This window comes from Heterodontus francisci, chromosome 10, assembly GCF_036365525.1.
Source record: "Heterodontus francisci isolate sHetFra1 chromosome 10, sHetFra1.hap1, whole genome shotgun sequence".
In the NCBI taxonomy this organism is placed as follows: domain Eukaryota; kingdom Metazoa; phylum Chordata; class Chondrichthyes; order Heterodontiformes; family Heterodontidae; genus Heterodontus; species Heterodontus francisci.
The window spans coordinates 78,197,303-78,215,702 of NC_090380.1; the positions used below are offsets into that span (position 1 = coordinate 78,197,303).

General features: G+C 43.2%; 1 protein-coding gene across 3 annotated transcripts in view; it reads left to right on the forward strand.

Annotated features, from left to right (window-relative positions):
* The window catches only part of cfap91 (cilia and flagella associated protein 91), a 255,903-nt gene that overhangs the window by 10,600 nt on the left and 226,903 nt on the right, over positions 1-18,400 (forward strand). For all 3 annotated transcript variants that reach the window (XM_068039945.1, XM_068039947.1, XM_068039946.1), the window contains one exon: positions 13,541-13,617. In XM_068039945.1, coding sequence (XP_067896046.1) covers positions 13,541-13,617 — 77 coding nt within the window. The remainder of the gene's footprint in view (positions 1-13,540; positions 13,618-18,400) is intronic.

Here is an 18,400-nt window from a genome sequence, read left to right on the forward strand (position 1 = left end):
ACCAATTAACTTTTAATTACATTAAACATACGATATCTATTTCATCTGTGAAAGCCCATATGAGTCAGGGTATCTTTTTTTATATGTTTGCGTGTGCTCCTGCATGGTACATCCCCTGCAACAGCAGCTGGACTGGAGGCAGACTGCTGATCACGATTTGTAGTGTATGTTAATAATTTAGACATGAATATAGGAGGTATGATCAGTAAGTTTGCAGATGACACGAAAATTGGTAGTGTTGTAAATAGTGAGGAGGAAAGCTTTAGATTACAGGATGATATAGATGGGCTGGTAAGATGGGCGGAGCAGTGGCAAATGGAATTTAGGCCTGAGAAGTGTGAGGTGATGTATCTTGGGAGGACTAACAAAGCAAGGGAATATACAATGGATGGTAGGACCCTAGGAAGTGCAGAGGGTCAGAGGGATCACTGAAGGCAGCAGCACAGGTAGATAAGGTGGTTAGGAAGGCATATGGGATACATGCCTTTATTAGCTGAAGCATAGAATATAAGAGCAGGGAGGTTATGATGGAGCTGTATAAAACACTAATTAGGCCACAGCTGGAGTACTGTGCACAGTTCTGGTTGCCACACTATAGGAAGGATGTGATTGCCCTGGAGAGGGTGCAGAGGAGATTCACCAGGATGTTGCCTGGGCTGGAGCATTTCAGCTATGAAGAGAGACTCGATAGGCTGGGGTTGTTTTCCTTAGAGCAGAGAAGGCTGAGGAGGGGGTCCTGATTCAGGTATGCAGAATTATAAGGGGCACAGATAGGGTAGATAGGAAGAAACATTTTCCCTTAACGGAGGGGTCAATAACCAGGGGGCATAGATTTAAGGTAAGGGGCAGGAGGTTTAGAGGGAATTTGGGGGAAAAAAATTTCACTCAGAGGGTGGTTGCAATCTGGAACGCACTGCCTGAAGAGGTGGTAGAGGCAGGAACCTTTACAACATTTAAGAAATATTTAGATGAGCACTTGAACACAAGGCTACGGGCCGAGTGCTGGGAAATGGGATTAGAATAGTTAGATGCTTGATGGCCGGCACAGACACGATGGGCCAAAGGGCCTGTTTCTGTGCTGTAAACTCTATGGCCAGAATTTTACGTTGCCCCAGCGGGTCGGATGGTGGCATGGGGGTGGCGTAAAATTGAGCGGCAGGCTCCGGGAGGCCTAACTGCCCCAATTCTGCCTCCGACCAAGTTTCCGGAGGTCGGGCAGGGGGTGGGGTGACAAGTGGCCTGCCCGCCCGAGGCCAATCAAGACCCTTAAGTGGCCACTTAAGCGCCCTTGCCTGCCTCCACGGGTATTTTACCCTTGGCAAGCGGGTGTGCCGGGGACGTGGAAGGCCGCCCAGTGAGAGCTGCTGGCCTTTCCGCACCCCAGGGGGGGTGCCCGATTGAGGGCCACCCCGCCTCCCAACCCAACCCTGGGATCCAAGACGCCCCCCTCCCCCCCCAAACGACCACCCTAGACTCACCAGGACACGACCGATTCCCCTGGTGAGGCAACCCAAACTAACCTTCAGTCCCGGCTCCTTGGTATCCTCCTTGGTTAGCTGGGCTGCAGTCCCAGCAGTGGCCACCGCTCCCGGTGGCGCTGATGAAACTAAGAGCTGTCGGCCCACTGATTGGCTGGCAGCTCAGTGAGGCGGGACCACCTCCCTCAAGTGGATGGAAGTCCCGCCTTGGGCAAATTAAAGTCTGGGGGTCCGTAAAATACAGGACAGACCCCCAGGCTGGTCGGAAGCGGGTTCAGCACTGATATTTACGTCGGAGTCCGGCTCCCGTCCGCCCACTGTAAAATTTCGGCCTATGACTCTATGACCCTTGGCTTGGGATGACTTCGGCAGGTGTCCTCTGGGTGCCTGAGGTCTGGAGGGCCCCGGCTGCCTGAAGGCTTCGTGCATTGGTGCAGGAGTACACTCGGGCACCGCAGCTGCTGGAGCTTGGCTCACTGGCGGAGGGTATGAGGAGCCGGTGTGCACACTCGAATCACCCTGAGGGGAGACCCGAGATGTGGAGCGCATCGTCTCCTCCTCCCTCTCAAGGCTTTTTGGAGCATACCTGCTCATTGGAGAAGGAGTTGGAACATTTTCCGGCCTCCTGGTCCCTCTTTCGCCCTGCCACTGCTGATTGGACCTCTTGGCCAAGGCGAGAGTTTACAGGTCATGGTGCATCTGTGGAATGTGGCTGTCCATGAGGGTCACCAACGCCTCGATGGATGAAGCCATGCACTGATATGCTTGGGTCATGGTATGGCATGGATGGACTTGCCCCGCTTAAGGCCTCTGGAATCTCCGCCGGATGTTGCTTTACCTCTCCCTGCAATTCCAGCATGCCCTGTGCTGTCGAAACCAGAGGCTCATCATCAGCCTGGGGCTCAGCTTGGGCCTGGCCACCCACAGTCCTCTGACTGTCAGAGGCCTCGGCTGTCTCAGCCCCAGCCAGCTGCTTGTGCACATGTGTTGTGCTTTCACCAGATTCTGACCCTGGTTTTAAAGCCGAGTGGATTCCCACCGAAGTGAAAATATCTGCGCTGGTGGAAGGTGCAGGAGAGTCATGGGATGGTACATCCTCTGAGTGCTCCTCATCCTCAGAGGTTGTCCAGCGAACGGCGATCTGCAAGATGCATTGCAAACAACATATGTGTGGGTTAAGTTACACAGATCCCATTGAGGACAGTATTCCGAAGTTAATTCACCATGGTTATTGCATTTTTATCTGGTTGGCAATAATTAATCTCTTTCGCTGGGATCCCGAGACCCCTGAGATGGTATGTCCTCTTTTGCTGCCAGCTAGTTGCAGTGCCTCCTCTTTGGTCTGACTTAAAGGACGTAGGTTGGACACTCCGCCACCCGTCCTGGCCATCTCCCTCCTGTTATGAGCCCTCTTTTTCTTTAAAGAGCAAGGATGCAGATATTGAACATTACCAAACTTAACATTGTGGTTCTACTAACATATGCACTTCATCAACACCTGGGGAATGCTTTGTCTGACATACTGACTCAACCTGTCAAAGGTCTAAGCTGTTCTGAGGTATTACCGAGGGAGACTTGATTCACAGATGCAGCCAATCATCTGCTATGACCTCCCTGTCCTTAAAATGGCAGTGGCACCCATGAGCTATACTTGTAGAGACAGCCAGATCACACCAAACAATTTTGGAACCTGCCACTTATCTTTGCTGAATGTAGCAGGTCACTGACCCTCTTCCTACACTGGACCCAGTTTCGTCAGGTGACTCCACAGCCTCTAACCTCCTCTGCGTTCTCCATCCAGGCTTGCTTTGTCAGGCAGGAGGATGTCGTCTTGCTATCGCTGGGGAAGATTATAGAATGCAGGGAGAGGGTGAATGGCATGCTTTTAAAGATGGTGCCAGTACCTGGTTCGACATCCGGTGACTCCCCAAATGCCATCTCCATTTCTACCCGCCATGTGATTTTGGGGGGGGGGTGGTGGTGGGTGGGGAGGTGGCAGGGAACAGCCACCTCCATTATTCAAAATGGCCGTCTGCCGCAACAATTGTACAAGGTTTTGGTGAGACCACATCTGGAATACTGTGTCTCATTTTGGTCTCCACACTGAAGAAAGGATATACTTGCATTGGAGGCGGTAGAGTGAAGGTTCACTTTCCACAGATGCTGCCAGACCTGCTGAGTGAATCCAGCATTTCTTGTGTGTGTGAAGGTTCACTATATTGGTCCCTGGGATGAGGGGGCTGTCCTATGATGAGAGGCTGAATAAATTGGGCATATATTCTCTGGAGTTTAGAAACATACAAGATTCTGAAGGGGCTGGATAGGGTAGACACTGAGAGATTGTTTCCGCTGGTCGGGGAATTTAAAACATGGGGGCACAGTCTCAGGATAACGGGCCGATCATTTAGAATTGAGATGAGGTGAAATTACTTCACTCAAAGGGTTGTGAATCTTTGGAATTCTCTGCTCCAGAGGGTTGTGGATGCTCCATTGTTGAATACATTTAAGGCAGGGATAGACAGATTTTTAGTCTCTCAGGGAATCAAGGGATATGGTGAGTGGGCAGGAAAGTGGAGGTACAGCCTAGGATCAGTCGCAATCAAATTGAATTGCAAAGCAGGCTTGATGGGCCATATGATCTACTCCTGCTCCTATTTGTTGTGTTCTTGTGGTAGGTGGTAATCAGCAGGAGGTTTCCTTGCCCATGTTTGATCTGATGCCATGAGACTTCATGAGGTTCACAGTTAATATCAGGGACTTCCAGGGCCACTCCCTGCCTACTGTATACCACTGTGCCACCACCTGTCATGGGTTTGTCGGTGGGACAGGACATACCCTGTGTTGGTGAAGGAGGAGTCTGGGACATTGGCTGTAAAGTATGATTTGATGAATATGACTATGTCAGGTTATTACTTGACTAGACTGTGGGACAGCTGTCCCAATTTTGAAACAAGTCCTCAGATGTCAGTGAGGAGAACTTTGTAGGCTCGATTGGGCAGAGTGTGCCTTTTCATTTCTGGTGCCTAGGTCAATGCCAGGTTGTCTGTCTGGTTTTATTCTTGTTCGACTTTTCTGTAGGGGTTTGATAAAACTGAATCGTGTGTTAGGCCATTTCAGTGAGCAGTTCAGAGTCAACCATATTGCCGTAGTCTGGAGTCACGTGTGGGCCAGCCGGGGGAAGGACGTCTGATTTCCTTCCCTAAAGGACATTAATGAACAAGATGGTTTTTTACAACAATCTGGTTGTTTCATGATCATTTTAAGACCGAGGCAGGAGGAGTGCACTGTTTTTCTAGTTCCACTTCTCCACAGGTCACAACATATTTTAAATTTTTTCCCCAGTTACCGATACGGTCAATCATAGACTCTATTTTTATCCCAGAATAAAATACACCAGCCAGGTTTCTTTACTAACCAACAAAAGTATCAGTTTAGTGTAAAACAAATCTTAACCAGTAATGATGCAAAGCATTAACACACAGATTGAAATATAAAAGTTCCCTTTTTACCTTAGTCCCCCTCACACACGCACGCACACACACATACACCGGTTAACTGAAAAAAGAGAGATTAACTCTTTAGAGCTCTATAAAACAGACAAAAATAATAGTGTGGCCAAATACTTGCTAATTCTTGAAGTAAAAAGAGAAGATATGGAAAAATGTCAGATGTCCCTTTATTTGTTTTGGCGTCCCAACTACGTGTAGATGGCTGTCACCAAGATCTTCCGAGAACAGTTCTTGTCAGTCAATGTTGAAGATCAGTTTGGGCGGGCTTTCCAGGAAAAATGTAGTAACAGGGGTTTCAGGCAGTTTCTTACACTTGCTTCCCAGAGATGGAAAACTGGCAGGCTTTTCAAAGAGCTGGAACAGGCTGAGTTGAGGCTTGTCCTTGGTAGGTTGATTGTTTAACTCCTTTTCAAACCATTGTCCATATCCCAACTGCCTGTCCAAAGTGAAACCATAAACATCCCTCAGGAGTCAAGCCTCCTGACCCCTAAAAATCTTGACCTGTCACTTCTTTGTAAACATCTTTCCCCAAGTCAAAAAACCCCTGCTGGGTAATTATCTAAAGACAGATGACTTCTAGTAAGTGCTTGTTTTTAGCACTCCTTGATTCTTCCAGGAACTGTTATTTACAAGCTCAGTCCAAAAGACCTTCTGATGACCTCTTTTAAAAAAAAAAAAGCAAAGTTCCAGCATCTATGGAATCCTTTTCAGTTTTTAAAACCCAAGTCCTCAAAGAAAAATTAACAAAAAAATGGAAGCACTGGTAACAATCATCATCACTGATATTAGCTTTTTATTTCAGCTTTATTAACTAATTGGATTTAAATTCCACCAGCTGCATCAGTCCAGGCCTCTGGATTAGTACAGTTCTCAGACTATGTATTCCCTTGCCTTTTTTGGCCCACACCAAATGCATTATCTCACACCTCTGTGGATTGAATTCCATTTGCCATTTTTCTGCCCAGCTAACCAGTCCATTGATACCTTCTTGCAATTGACAGCTTTCTACCTCACTATCAATCACACGACCAATTTTATATCATCTGCAAACTTCTTAATCACACCCCTTACATTTAAGGCTAAATCATTGTTTTTACCACAAAAAGCAAGGGACCTTGTATTGAGCCCTGTGAAACAACCACTGGAAACAGCCATTACTGTTATTCATTGACCTAGTTACCAGCCACTGTTCTCCTTTGCTTCCTGATAACTGAGCCAATTTTGGGACCAATTTGCCACTTTCCCTTGGATCCCAAGGGGGTTTACTTTTGTGACCCGTCTTCCGTTGTGCCCTTGTCAAAAGCCTTGCTAAAATCAATATCGACTACATTAAATATGCAACCCTCTTCGACCCTCCTTGTTTCCTCCTCAAAAGATTGAATCAAGTTAGTCTGACGCAACCTTCCCTTAAAAAATCCATGCTGACTGTCCATGATTAACCTGTGCCTTTCTAAATGAGGATTTATATTGTCCCTCAGAATATTTTCCAATAATTTGCCCACCATCGAGATTAGGCTGACTGGCATGCAATTACTTGGTCTATCCCTTGCTCCCTTTTAAAATCAACTTAGACTCAGGTACTTATAGTGCAGACTTAAGTGGATAAAAATTCTGCTAAACAAAGTTCATATATGGGCACTTAATATTCTCATACTACATTCCTTTGTGTGCTACTGTGTGAGTTAATGCCAGCATATAAATAGCACCTACAGGAGTGTAGTACAGGCATGTGAGCATTTGTGCATGGAGTTCATGATCAGATTTCTATCCTATCATTTACCAAAGAAGCCTTCACTGCCCTCTTAAGTGGAAAAAAAGCTGCAACAGAATGATGTATCCTACCACCCAGCTGTGATACTTGCATTGTATGAAGAAACTGGTTCTGCATCTCATTCAATAAAGCTTCCTTAATACAGTGAACATGTATAAGAGACCAGGTATTTACAGTGACCATTTAATGATAAACAGTATGTTAATACTGGGATGTCCCTAGCTGCTTATGCTGGATTGTTTGTTCTTTGTTCCGTAGACTGATCTGCCAAAACAAGCCTCTTGTTTTGACCACATAATTCAGTGGCATTGCACAACAATTTGTGACTTCTTTGATAGTCCCTTGAATATAAAAAACATAATAATCCATGGTAATTCACTTACATAACAGTATTTGAATTATTCAGGCAAATCTATTTTGTTCAATTATTTGCTCATTTGCTTGCACAGTTTAAAAATGTAGTAAATGCATTTTTGTTTTGGTCTCCTGCCTTTATATCCTCTCTTTTATTATCAGTGTAAGCGATCATAGTCCTGAAGTGTAGTGCTTATGGTATTGAAATATTAACCCGAAGTTTGTGCTATCATAGTGGATAATTATGAAATTGCATTCAATAAATCTGGTAATTTGTGGGGTAGCATCAAAAAAAAGTTACCTTAAAAGCTAATACAAACGCAAAATACCGCAGATGCTGGAAGATTGAAATAGAAACAAAAAATGCTGGAAATGCCGAGCAGGTCTGGCAGCACCTGTGCAGAGTTCTGGTGAAAGGTCACAGACCTGAAATGTTAACTCTGTTTCTCTCTTCACGGATGCTGCCAGACCTGCTCAGTATTTCCAGCATTTTCTGCTTATATCACAGAATCGTTACAGTGCAGTGGGAGGCCATTCGGCCCATCGTGTCCGCACCAGCTCTCTGAAAGAGCATTACCATGAAATTTGCCAGATTGTTGTAAAAACCCAATTGGATCAATAATGTCTTCAGAGAAAGGAAGCTACCACCCCATAACTCTTGTCCCATACTATGCATTTGACTCTTATTGAGGATTTTGAGGTTGTATTGCAAATTTCTCAATTGCTAGTGGATAAAAACTGATCAGTATAAATGTGGCCTTGCCAGCATGCCCACGTCCCGATAACAAATAAAAATAATCTTAGCTTTTTTTGGTGCAAGATGGGTAAAGGGCAAAATTAGGGCAGATATCCACCCCTTTCTTACTCTGTTGTAGAATTCCAATGGGGAGTAGGTGGGCACTTCTGCCCATCAGCTCCATTGTGGCATCATGATAAGAGTTGGGACTGTTGAACTGACATCCCCTGTCAGGGGTTCTACTTATTCAACTAACGTATGGTCAATGTATATTAGGAACATAGGAACAGGAGTAGGCCATTCAGCCCAACGAGCCTGCCCCACTATTCAATATGATCATGGCTGATCATCCACTTCAATGCCTTATTCCCACACTATGCTCATATCCCCTTATGCCATTTGTATTTAGAAATCTGTCCATCTCTGCTTTAAACATACTCAATGACTGAGCTTCCATGACCCTCTGGGGTAGAGAATTCCAAAGATTCACAACCCTCTAAATAAATAAATTTCTCCTCATCTCTGTCCTAAGTGGCTTCCCCCTTATTTTGAAATTGCGTACCCTGGTTTTAGACACCCCAACCAGGGAAAACATCATAGCTGCATCTATCCTGTCTATCCCTTTAAGTATTTTGTAGGTTTCAATGAGCTCACCTCTCATTCTTTGAAACTCTAGAGAATACAGGCCCAGTTTCCCCATTTTCTTCATGGGACAGTCCCGCCATCCCGGGAACAAGTCTGGTGAAACTTCGTTGCACTCCCTCTAAGGTAATAATATTCTTCCTAAGGTAAGGGGAGCAAAACTGCACACAGTACTTCAAGTGCAGTCTAACCAAGGTTCTATACAATTGAAGCAAGACCTCACCACTCCTGTACTCAAATTCTCTTGCGATAAAGGTTAGCATACAATTAGCCTTCCTAATTGCTTGCTGCACCTGCATGTTAGCTTTCAGTGACTTATTGACAAGGACTTATTGACAAGTGTACAGCTACACTTTCTAATCTCTTACCATTTAAGAAATACTCTGGACATCTATTCCTCCTACCAAAGTGGATATCCGCACATTTTTCCACATTACATTCCATCTGCCACGTTCTTGCCCGCTCACTAAGTCTGTCCAAATCCCCTTGAAGCCACATTGCATTTTCCTCACAGCACACACTCCCACCTAGTTTTGTGTCATCCTCGAACTTGGAAGTATTACATTTAGTCCCCATATCCAAATCATTGATATATATTGTGAACGGCTGGGACCCAAGTACTGATCCTTGCGGTACCCCACAAGTCACAGCCTGCTAATACGAGAATGACCTGTTTATTCCTACTCTGTGTTTTCTGCCTGTTGACCAATCCTTAATCCATGCCAGCATGTTACCTCCTATCCCATGTGCTTTAATTTTGCTACCCAACCTCCTGTGGGGGACTTTATCAAAAGCCTTTTGAAAATCCAAGTATACTATGTTCACCGACTTCCCTTTATCAATTCTGTTAGTAACATCCTCAAAAAACTCCAACAGGTTTATTTTTTGGTTTTAGAAAAAGGGAAAAAAGGAACAGTAAGACAATTTAGGGTCACACCATTGTACACATTCATTTCATTCACTCCTCTATCTTACAACTGCTATGACTGGCATTGCTTGTAACAGGCATTTGAGGTTCAAATTTATAATTTTTCATTATCGTTCCTTTGGATGAGGTACCATTTAAAAAAAAGTTGCATTTCTTTTGTTACGTGTTGTCAAATGGGGTTGTAGTTTCTCTCACACCAGTGTGGACTACTTTAGGTATGTTAATCTGCAGGACCATGTGATTGTTGGTGAAGTTTGTAGTATGCAAATTTCTGTTGCTTCTTGTGGTGAGGTTCCCTGTTTGTACACGCTTTAACCCTTTAACAATTGCTTCCACAATACATGACGTCAACCATTCAGGTTCTGGCACATTGATGGTTCTTATTTCTCGGGTGATAGTGGGTGATGCATTGTTTTTTAGCCGCTGTGAGGCATCTGGGATTTCTTCCTGCCCCGTGTTCTGGCTGGGTTGTGACTCTAGGTTGTTGGGGTTGATTAGTTTTGGATTTGGAACCTAATTGTGTGGTTCTTCAGTGGGTAGATCCATGCTGACCTCACTTTTAGTTTTCTTGTGATTTCCACCAATATGGTTCACCTTAGGGTATGTTACCTTCCCTTTTCCTTTTACTTCAGAGGTCAGTGTTTCCCTAATCTTCCTCATGTCCTCTGGGTCACTGCTGCTCACCGGTGGTTGTCCAGCTTCCACTGCACTCCCCTATGGTACTTCAGCTAGGTGAGGCATCTCCTTCACTCTTGGCTTTCCTATTTCGGAACTTCCCTCATCCCTATTTAAATCTTCATTAAAAAGTTTCAGCTAACCATATCTCAGTTGCTTTACTTTCAGTTTTTTCAACTTTTATCTTAGCTGCTTAAAATCTTTTATGCTATATCTGAGCCCTTCTAAATACTTCTGGCTCTGTTGCCCCCTGTGGGATTTTTGGAACTTTCCCAGTCCTCTGCAGTTGTACAGAGTTTTGTTTTCTCCCCTCAGTTTCTCCAGTCTCCGTGGGCTGCTCTGGACCCTCTGGGTATAATACTGTGCTTCCTACCAAGTCATTGCCCAGCAATAGGTATACCCCTGCATGGGTTAGCTCGGAATTATTCCAACTGTCACTACCCCAGTGACCAACTTACTATGTAGGTAAATTTTAACTAAGGGAACCTTCAAGCATTTGCCAGTAAGCCCTTTACCAATACCATGATATTTTTTCTGCTTTCTGGTGGCATTTCTGTCAGTTTGGCTGCCAGTAGGGTTTGAAAACAACTGGTATCTCTGAGGATGGTTATTTCCCTTGTCTGATGCCTGGGGCACAAAAGGAGTCAGTTTTCATTTGTGCAAAAAGTTCTGATATGTGCTCTGCTCTTGAGCTATATTAGAAAATAGGCTTACCGCTTTCAAAATCACAGACACAGGCTTGCCTGCAGTGCCTCCTACAGTTTTTTTGGCATATCAACAATTGGCCAGGACATGCCCAGATTTGCCACACTGGAAACACTGGCTTATGCCCTGAGTTCCTTCTTTTAAAAGTTGAAGACTGGTTGTGTTTTCCTTCACTGCTCTCCTTTTCTCTCGAGCCTAGTTTTGCTTCCTCTGCATCCCTGCTATCTCTCCCTAGTTTGTACGAGTTACTAAACCCAAATTTATTCAGAGTTAGGGATTTATGTATTAATTCATTGTCGTTGGCCATTTTAGCTGCTTCCCTTACTTTTGTGCCTCTTTGTTCTTCAATGTGAGTTCTTGTACTTGGAATGCTATTTCTAAACTGTTGCAGCAACATCACTTCTCTCAAATTTTTATATGAGGGTTCTAGCTTGAGAGATCGTATCCAGTGATCAAAAGACATATGTTTGATTCTTTTGAATTCAGTGTAGGCCTTTTCCAGGTGTGTTGGAATCTCTGCCTGTATGCTTCTGGTACCAGCTCATGTGCAGTTTTAGTTTGTTCATAATCATAACCACTTTCTTCTGATAACAGGGAAAAAAACTTCACGAGCCCTACCCACGAACTCACCTTGTAAGAAGAGAGTCCAAAATTCTTTTGGCCATTTTAGTCTGGTAGCTATTTTCTCAAATGAGATAAAATATGACTCAACCTCTTACTCATTAAATTTTGGCACTAATCTTGAGTGTCTCAGCCCATCAAAGTTTTGCTCCGAATTAGGGATAAGGTTTGAGTGACTAGTAGCACTTTCATTTTGGGTTTGTCTAACTGAAACCTTCTTGCTGCTTCCTCTCTTTGCATCTGCCTTTCCTCTTTTTCCTTCTGAAATTGCATCTTTTGCCTTTTCAACTGCAACTCTCTTTCATCTTTTTCCTTTTGCAGCTGAAACTCACTTTCTTCCTTTTCCTTTTGAAGCTGAAACCATCTCTCTTCCTTTTTCATCTGTAACTGGGTTCTAGCTAGAATTATTTTTTTGGACTCTGATTCTAGACATTCTTCTTCTAGTTCAGCGGTAAGTTTAAAATGATTGGCTAGACTTTTCACCAGTTCAGGTTTCATTGCTTTTTGCTGAAAGTGATTTCCACCTCTGTAGTTAAGCTTTTTTAAAATCTTCAACATTTAATTTGTTTAACTTATTGTGGGATATCTCTCCCTGCTCTACAAACTCCTTAATATTAGATGTGACCATCTCTTTTATTTCTAGCACTGTAGAGAAAAAAAAACAGAAGAATACAGGAAAACCTGTTTGTTTATTTTTCCACAATTTTAGAGGTCAACATTCCTCCCATTTTCCAAATGTCTTGTTAGTCTAGCAGTTCAGATCCCAGATGAGCCTCCAATTTGTTATGACCACGTGGTGTGACATGGGCATTTCCCCCCTTTAACTCCTTACCTGATCGTAGCAAGTGTATTTGTATTCGAGTTTTGCTGCTTTATGTTTTATTTTTCAAATAACCAGAAAGTGACAGGTTTTCTTGTAGGTTTTAAAAAAGGAAAGTCAGTTGTTTATTGATCAGTATACCTTACCCCGAATTTGTTGCAACCGCATTCACTCCCACATCGCACACACACGCACATACACAAGAAGAAACAGATAGAGAAGGGAAAAGGAAGGTGCTTTTTAATGGAGGGTAGGGTTACAATAAACCTGTTGAATTCTCTTGAGGATCAAGTTCTAGATGGAAGCAGGTCTGAGATAATTGTAGATTTCTTTCTTGATTGAAGGTTCTGTTTAAGATGGTGGGTTACTTCAAGCTCTCACTGTGCTTCCTGGCTTGGCTGGAACTCAAGCTGTTACAAGTAGCCACCTTCTGGGTCAGTCTCTCTCTGGCTGTCTTTTTAAAAATGTAATACAGTGTCACCTATCACCTCCTGGTAGGAGACATTCTCATCTCTTCCCCATGGTGGTTGCGCAATGGCCCAGGACATGGCTACTTCACACCTCCTTTGTTTCAGATGAAGACATTCAATTCTGGAATGGTTTAGGATAGGTGTAAGATGGGTTCCATTAACACCCTTTGGCTTTTAAGATTTGTCCTTTATCTGACTGAATACACAAAAGGCCAATCCCCTTTTCTTTGATGACCATTTTGGACCATTGTTCACTTTTTAAAATAAAGGTACTTTTTTGTTTTAAACATAAAGTCAATTTTTTCCATAACTCTTCAGAGTAAATCTATGATTGTTGTATTATCACACTTCTGATGAAGGCTTACTGACCTGAAACGTTAACTCCGCTTCTCTCTCCACAGATGCTGCCAAACCTGCTGAGTATTTCCAGCATTTCTTGTTTTTATTTCAGATTTCCAGCATCTGCAGTATTTTGCTTTTACTTTATTTTTAACAATCTGGTAAGAAGAGAAAAACAGTAGTTTAGACAAAACAATGGCTGTAAGCATGACCTGCTTTGACCAGCATGACAACAAAACAAAGGAGTTCTTGGGAAAAACAAGTTCATCGATAATATTACTACAGATTACCATTGATTACATAATTGATTAATTACTTGACTTAATCAGAGCACAATCACGTTTAGTTTTAAATCAATGTCTACAAAGTAACCTTTAAAAATGACAGCAAACATTCTTATCTTAATTATATACATCAATACTTCTCATCAAGTTAGAAAAACATTCTGTTGATGAGCTATTGAATAACAAAATGACCTCTTGTCCACCACAGATCCTTTGTATTTGGTAGCCAGTGAGAAGGATCATGCCAAGATGTCCATGAAGGCATTCACATCCACCAACAGATTAGTGAGTACTCACAAATGTATTTTATCAATATGATGCAATTTAGAAATAAATTCTTCACTAGAATAGATTGAGGGGATGATGTGCTGGTATTTTTATAACTTACCTTTGAAATGCATTGAAATTAATACACAATAATTCATTCGCCAGGCTTATTATTCTATCATCCTCTATTGCTATCATTTTTTCTGAAAATAATATTCAATCTCTATATTTTTCGAAGTTCCCGGCTTTCCTCAGATAATACACCTGCTCTGATGTTCTGAGATGCTTCTAAAAGGCATATAACAACAATTGGTACTTCTGTCTATATTCTGTCCTCCCACACCCACATGGCAAATCCTTTTGGTCTCTCACACAGTGCTTTGGATTGTTCTTAAGAAAACTGCCCATTTTTGGACAGCATAGACCCAGTCTGGCAAGTAAAATGTGGTGAAATTGACCCTTTTTAAAAATGTCCATCAGATTTTCCTTCACATGACCTGCTTTGATTTGGATCTGCAGGCCAGAAACGGCACCACTGCATTTGAGTGAAGCGGACAGAGGCATGGCCATTACCCCGCTTTTCTGTCCATTTGCTGCAGCTGAAAACTAGAGCCCTTGTAAAGGTGGCACAGGCAGGAAGAGATCAAGATGATGATGGGCTGTAAGCTCTTAGGTTGTCGTTTTTGCTACTTTGAACCTGCAGTTTCTGGACATTTGAAGGAACTTTGTGAAATTTGCAGAGAATTTAAAGGGTCGTCTTCATAATTAAATAATGGATTTATCTCTGGAGCTTCCTTTATTCCTGTGTTTTAAGCAGAGGAGGATAACATAGGGGAGGAAAAGATAGCAGCCAGGAGAACACTATATTATATGCACAGTCAACGCCCGACCTATAGGTAGTCTTACCACAGAGTGTCTGAGTAGGTTGCATTTTCTTCCTGCCACTCATAAAGATGTGCCAGCTGTTGGAACCTGACCTGCAACCTCTTTCAATTAGGAGCAGTACCTTGTCTGTGGCTTTGACAGCTGCACTTATATGAAATCCAGAGGTTTTAAGGCGACCTCTGGCAACATTACCCACATCAGTCAAACAGAGGTTCAGTGCTGCATTAGACAGGTCATGGATGCCCTTTTCAGGCACTCTGCTGACTTCATTAAGTTATACATGGACCCAGCAATGCTGATGACATCTTTTTGGAATTCAAGAAGAGGCCAAAAACAGATCCAGCAAGGCCTTGAATGTTACCGGGATCATTGCGGAACAAACAATTGGAATTCTCAAGTCCTGTTTCCAGTGCCTGGATAATTCATAGAGCGCTGCAATATAATCTAGAGTTTTGGTGGCTTGTTGCATGTACATAATTTGGTTAATACTAAAGGATTGAAACTTCCAAGCACAAAAAATAAAGAGGGAGAAGGTGCTGCAGACCAATCTCCTCCTCATGACACTGAATCCCAGGAGAGAGACGACGTGGACAATGATAGCCTGTTGTCAGAAGCATGTCCCTTCAGGCAAGAGATCATCAAAAGCTTCTTCCTATAAAAAGAGTACCCTCTAGTTGAATGACACTGTAAAGCCTTCCACGATTCCTTACCTTTTTCTCAGATAACTGTTCAGTCAATTTGTAATTCCTTCAGTATCCTCTCTGGGAGTGAACATTTACAAACATTAATCACCATGTTTTAGGTCTACCTTGAAAAAAATACACAAATACACTGAACTGTCAAAAATGTACCTGCTTATTACTATTTGTCCCTTCATTGTGCCATACTACAACTTGTTAACAGCGTGACTGCCCCTAGTGCTGAATGCTCTTTTCATGTGTGACCGTAGCCTCACACTCCTGCATGATGTTACCTCACTATCAAGTAGTTGTGAGGTTTGTGACAAGAACTGTACTAGTGGAGCTGTTGAGGACTGATGGGGCATTTGTCAAGGTTAAGCTAGTGTTCCTAAAGGACCTGTTTTCAGAGCCATGTTGCTATGTGTCCAATGTCTATCAGGGCCTGACTAGAAGCTCCCGTCTGTGCTGGCTTTGGAGAGGGCCGCATTGATGCTGAACTACTGTCATTGTCAGCAAGAAGTAGCAACATCTGTACCTGCTACTTGCAGCCAACTAGTAATGGCTGAGATAAAAACAAGAAATGCTGGAATCACTCAGCAGGTCTTGCAGCATGTGTGGAAAGAGAAGCAGAGTTAAAGTTTCAGGTCAGCGACCCTTCTTCGGAACTAGCAAATATTAGAAATGTCAAAGGTTATAAGCAAGTGAGGCGGGGGTGGGGCAAGAAATAACAAAAGAGAAGGTGTAGATTGGACAAGGCCACATAGCTGACCAAAAGATCATGGAGCAAAGGCAAACAATATGTTAATGGTGTGTTGAAAGACAAAGCATTCGCACAGATAGGGTGTTAACGGACTGAAGATTGAACAGCAGCAAGTACAAACATGAAAAAAAAACTGTGGGTAAGTAAACTTACCGAACTAAAATGAAATGAAATAAACAAAAAAAAACTGTAAAAAATTTTAAAAAGAAAAAAAGAAAAAATAACTAAAAATGAAAGTAAAATGGGGGGCCCGTCATGCTCTGAAATTATTGAATTCAGTGTTCAGTCCCAGTTATGGGGGAGGTGCCAGAGGATTGGAGAATAACACCCTTGTTCATGAAAGGATGTAAGGACAGTCCTAGCAACTCCTAGGCCAGTTAGTTTAACTTCAGTGGTGGGTAAGGTTTTAGAAACAATAATCAGGGGAAAAAATCAACAGGCACTTGGAGAGGTTTGAGTTAATTAAGGATAGCCAGCATGGATTTGTAAAAGGAAGATCAAGCTTGACTAATCTAACTGAATGTTTTGATGAAGTAACAAAGAAGTTTATGAAGGGAAGGTGGTGGATATGTCCATATGGATTTTAAGAAAGAGTTTGATAAACTACCAAACAAAAGGCTAGTTAACAAAGGCAGATCATGCTTGACTAATCTAATTGAATTTTTTGATGAAGTAACAGAGAAGGTTTTGATGAAGGGAATGTACTGGATGTTGTTCATATGGATTTTAAGACAACATGATAAGGTACCACATAAAAGGCTGGTTACCAAAATTGCGGCTCATTGAATAGGAGGGTCAGTGTCCAATTGGATAAAAAATTGGCTTCAGGACAGAAAACAGCGAGTCATGCTAAATGGTTCTTTTTCAGACTGGAGGATGGTAGACAGTGGTGTTCCCCAAGGGTCAGTGCTAGGACCACTGATTTTTTTTGCTATACATAAATGATTTGGATGTTGGAATACAGAGTAGAATTTCAAATTTTGCTGATGATACCAAACTTGGAGGAGTGGCAAACATTGAGGATCACACAAATTGCCTGCAACAGGACATAGATAGGCCAGCAGCGTGGACACACAAGTTGCAGATGGAATTTAATACAAGTGTGAGGTGATGCATTTTGACAGAAGGGATAAGGAGTGGCAATATAGACTTAAAGGCACAGTCCTAAAGAGTATACAGGAACAGAGGGAACTGGGGTGCATGTGCATCAATCTATGAAGGTGGAAGGAGAGATTAAGAGACTAGTTAGCAAAGCATATGTGACCTTGGGCTTCATAAATAGAGGCATAGAGTACAAAAGCAGGGAAGTTATGCTGAACCTCTATATAAATCTCTGGTTAGACCCCAACTAGAGTATTGCGTCCGGGTCTGATCACCCCCCCTTTAGGAAGGATGTGAGGGTCCTTGAGAGGGTGCAGATGAGATTTATCAGAATGGTTCCAGGGATGGGGTTTGTACTTACAAGGTTAGGTTGGAAAAGCTGGGGTGGTTCTCCTTGGAGCAAAGGAGATTGAGGGGAGATTTGATCAAGGTGCACATGATTGTAATAGGCTTAGATAATTTGGACAAGGAAAACTAACTAATGGTACAAGGACCAGGGGACACAGATTGAAGGTTTTGGGCAAGAGAAGCAAGAACTTGCTGCCCACAAGGGTGCTGGAAGCAGAGACAGTCAATGATTTCAAAAAGAAAGAAATTGGATGGGCATTTGAAAGAAATAAAATTGCAGGGTTACGGGAATCGAGCGGGGGAGTGGGACTGACTGGATTGCTCTGCAGAGAGCCGGCATGATCTCAATGGGCCGAATGGCCTGCTTCTATGCCATAAATGACCCTATGACTCTATGGGATGGTGGAATGATAGGAGAGGTATTGTATTCACCAGGAAATGGGGGGAGTTTCTTGTGCCTACTAAGACCTCAGTAATTTTATCTTAGACAATATATAATCCTGGGTAATGTGGAGGTGAGTCATGTTGCTAACAGTGTCTCAGCATCTGTACAGGCACTTGTACCTTCACTTACCTTGGTAAGCCTGGCAAACTGATCAAAATCGGGTGGCACAGTGGCGCAGTGGTTAGCACCGCAGCCTCACAGCTCCAGCGACCCGGGTTCAGTTCTGGGTGCTGCCTGTGTGGAGTTTGCAAGTTCTCCCTTTGTCTGCTTGGGTTTTCGCCGAGTGCTCCGGTTTCCTCCCACAGCCAAAGACTTGCAGGTTGATTGGTAAATTGGCCATTGTAAATTGCCCCTAGTGTAGGTAGGTGGTAGGAGAATGGTGGGGATGTGGTAGAGAATATGGGGTTAACGTAGGATTAGTATAAATGGGTGGTTGTTGGTCGGCACAGACTCGGTGGGCCAAAGGGCCTGTTTCAGTGCTGTATCTCTAAATATAGAAGTCATAGTCATAGTGTTATACAGCATAGAAACAGGCCCTTTGGCCCAACGCGTCTGTGCCGACCATCAAGCACCCGAGTAGAA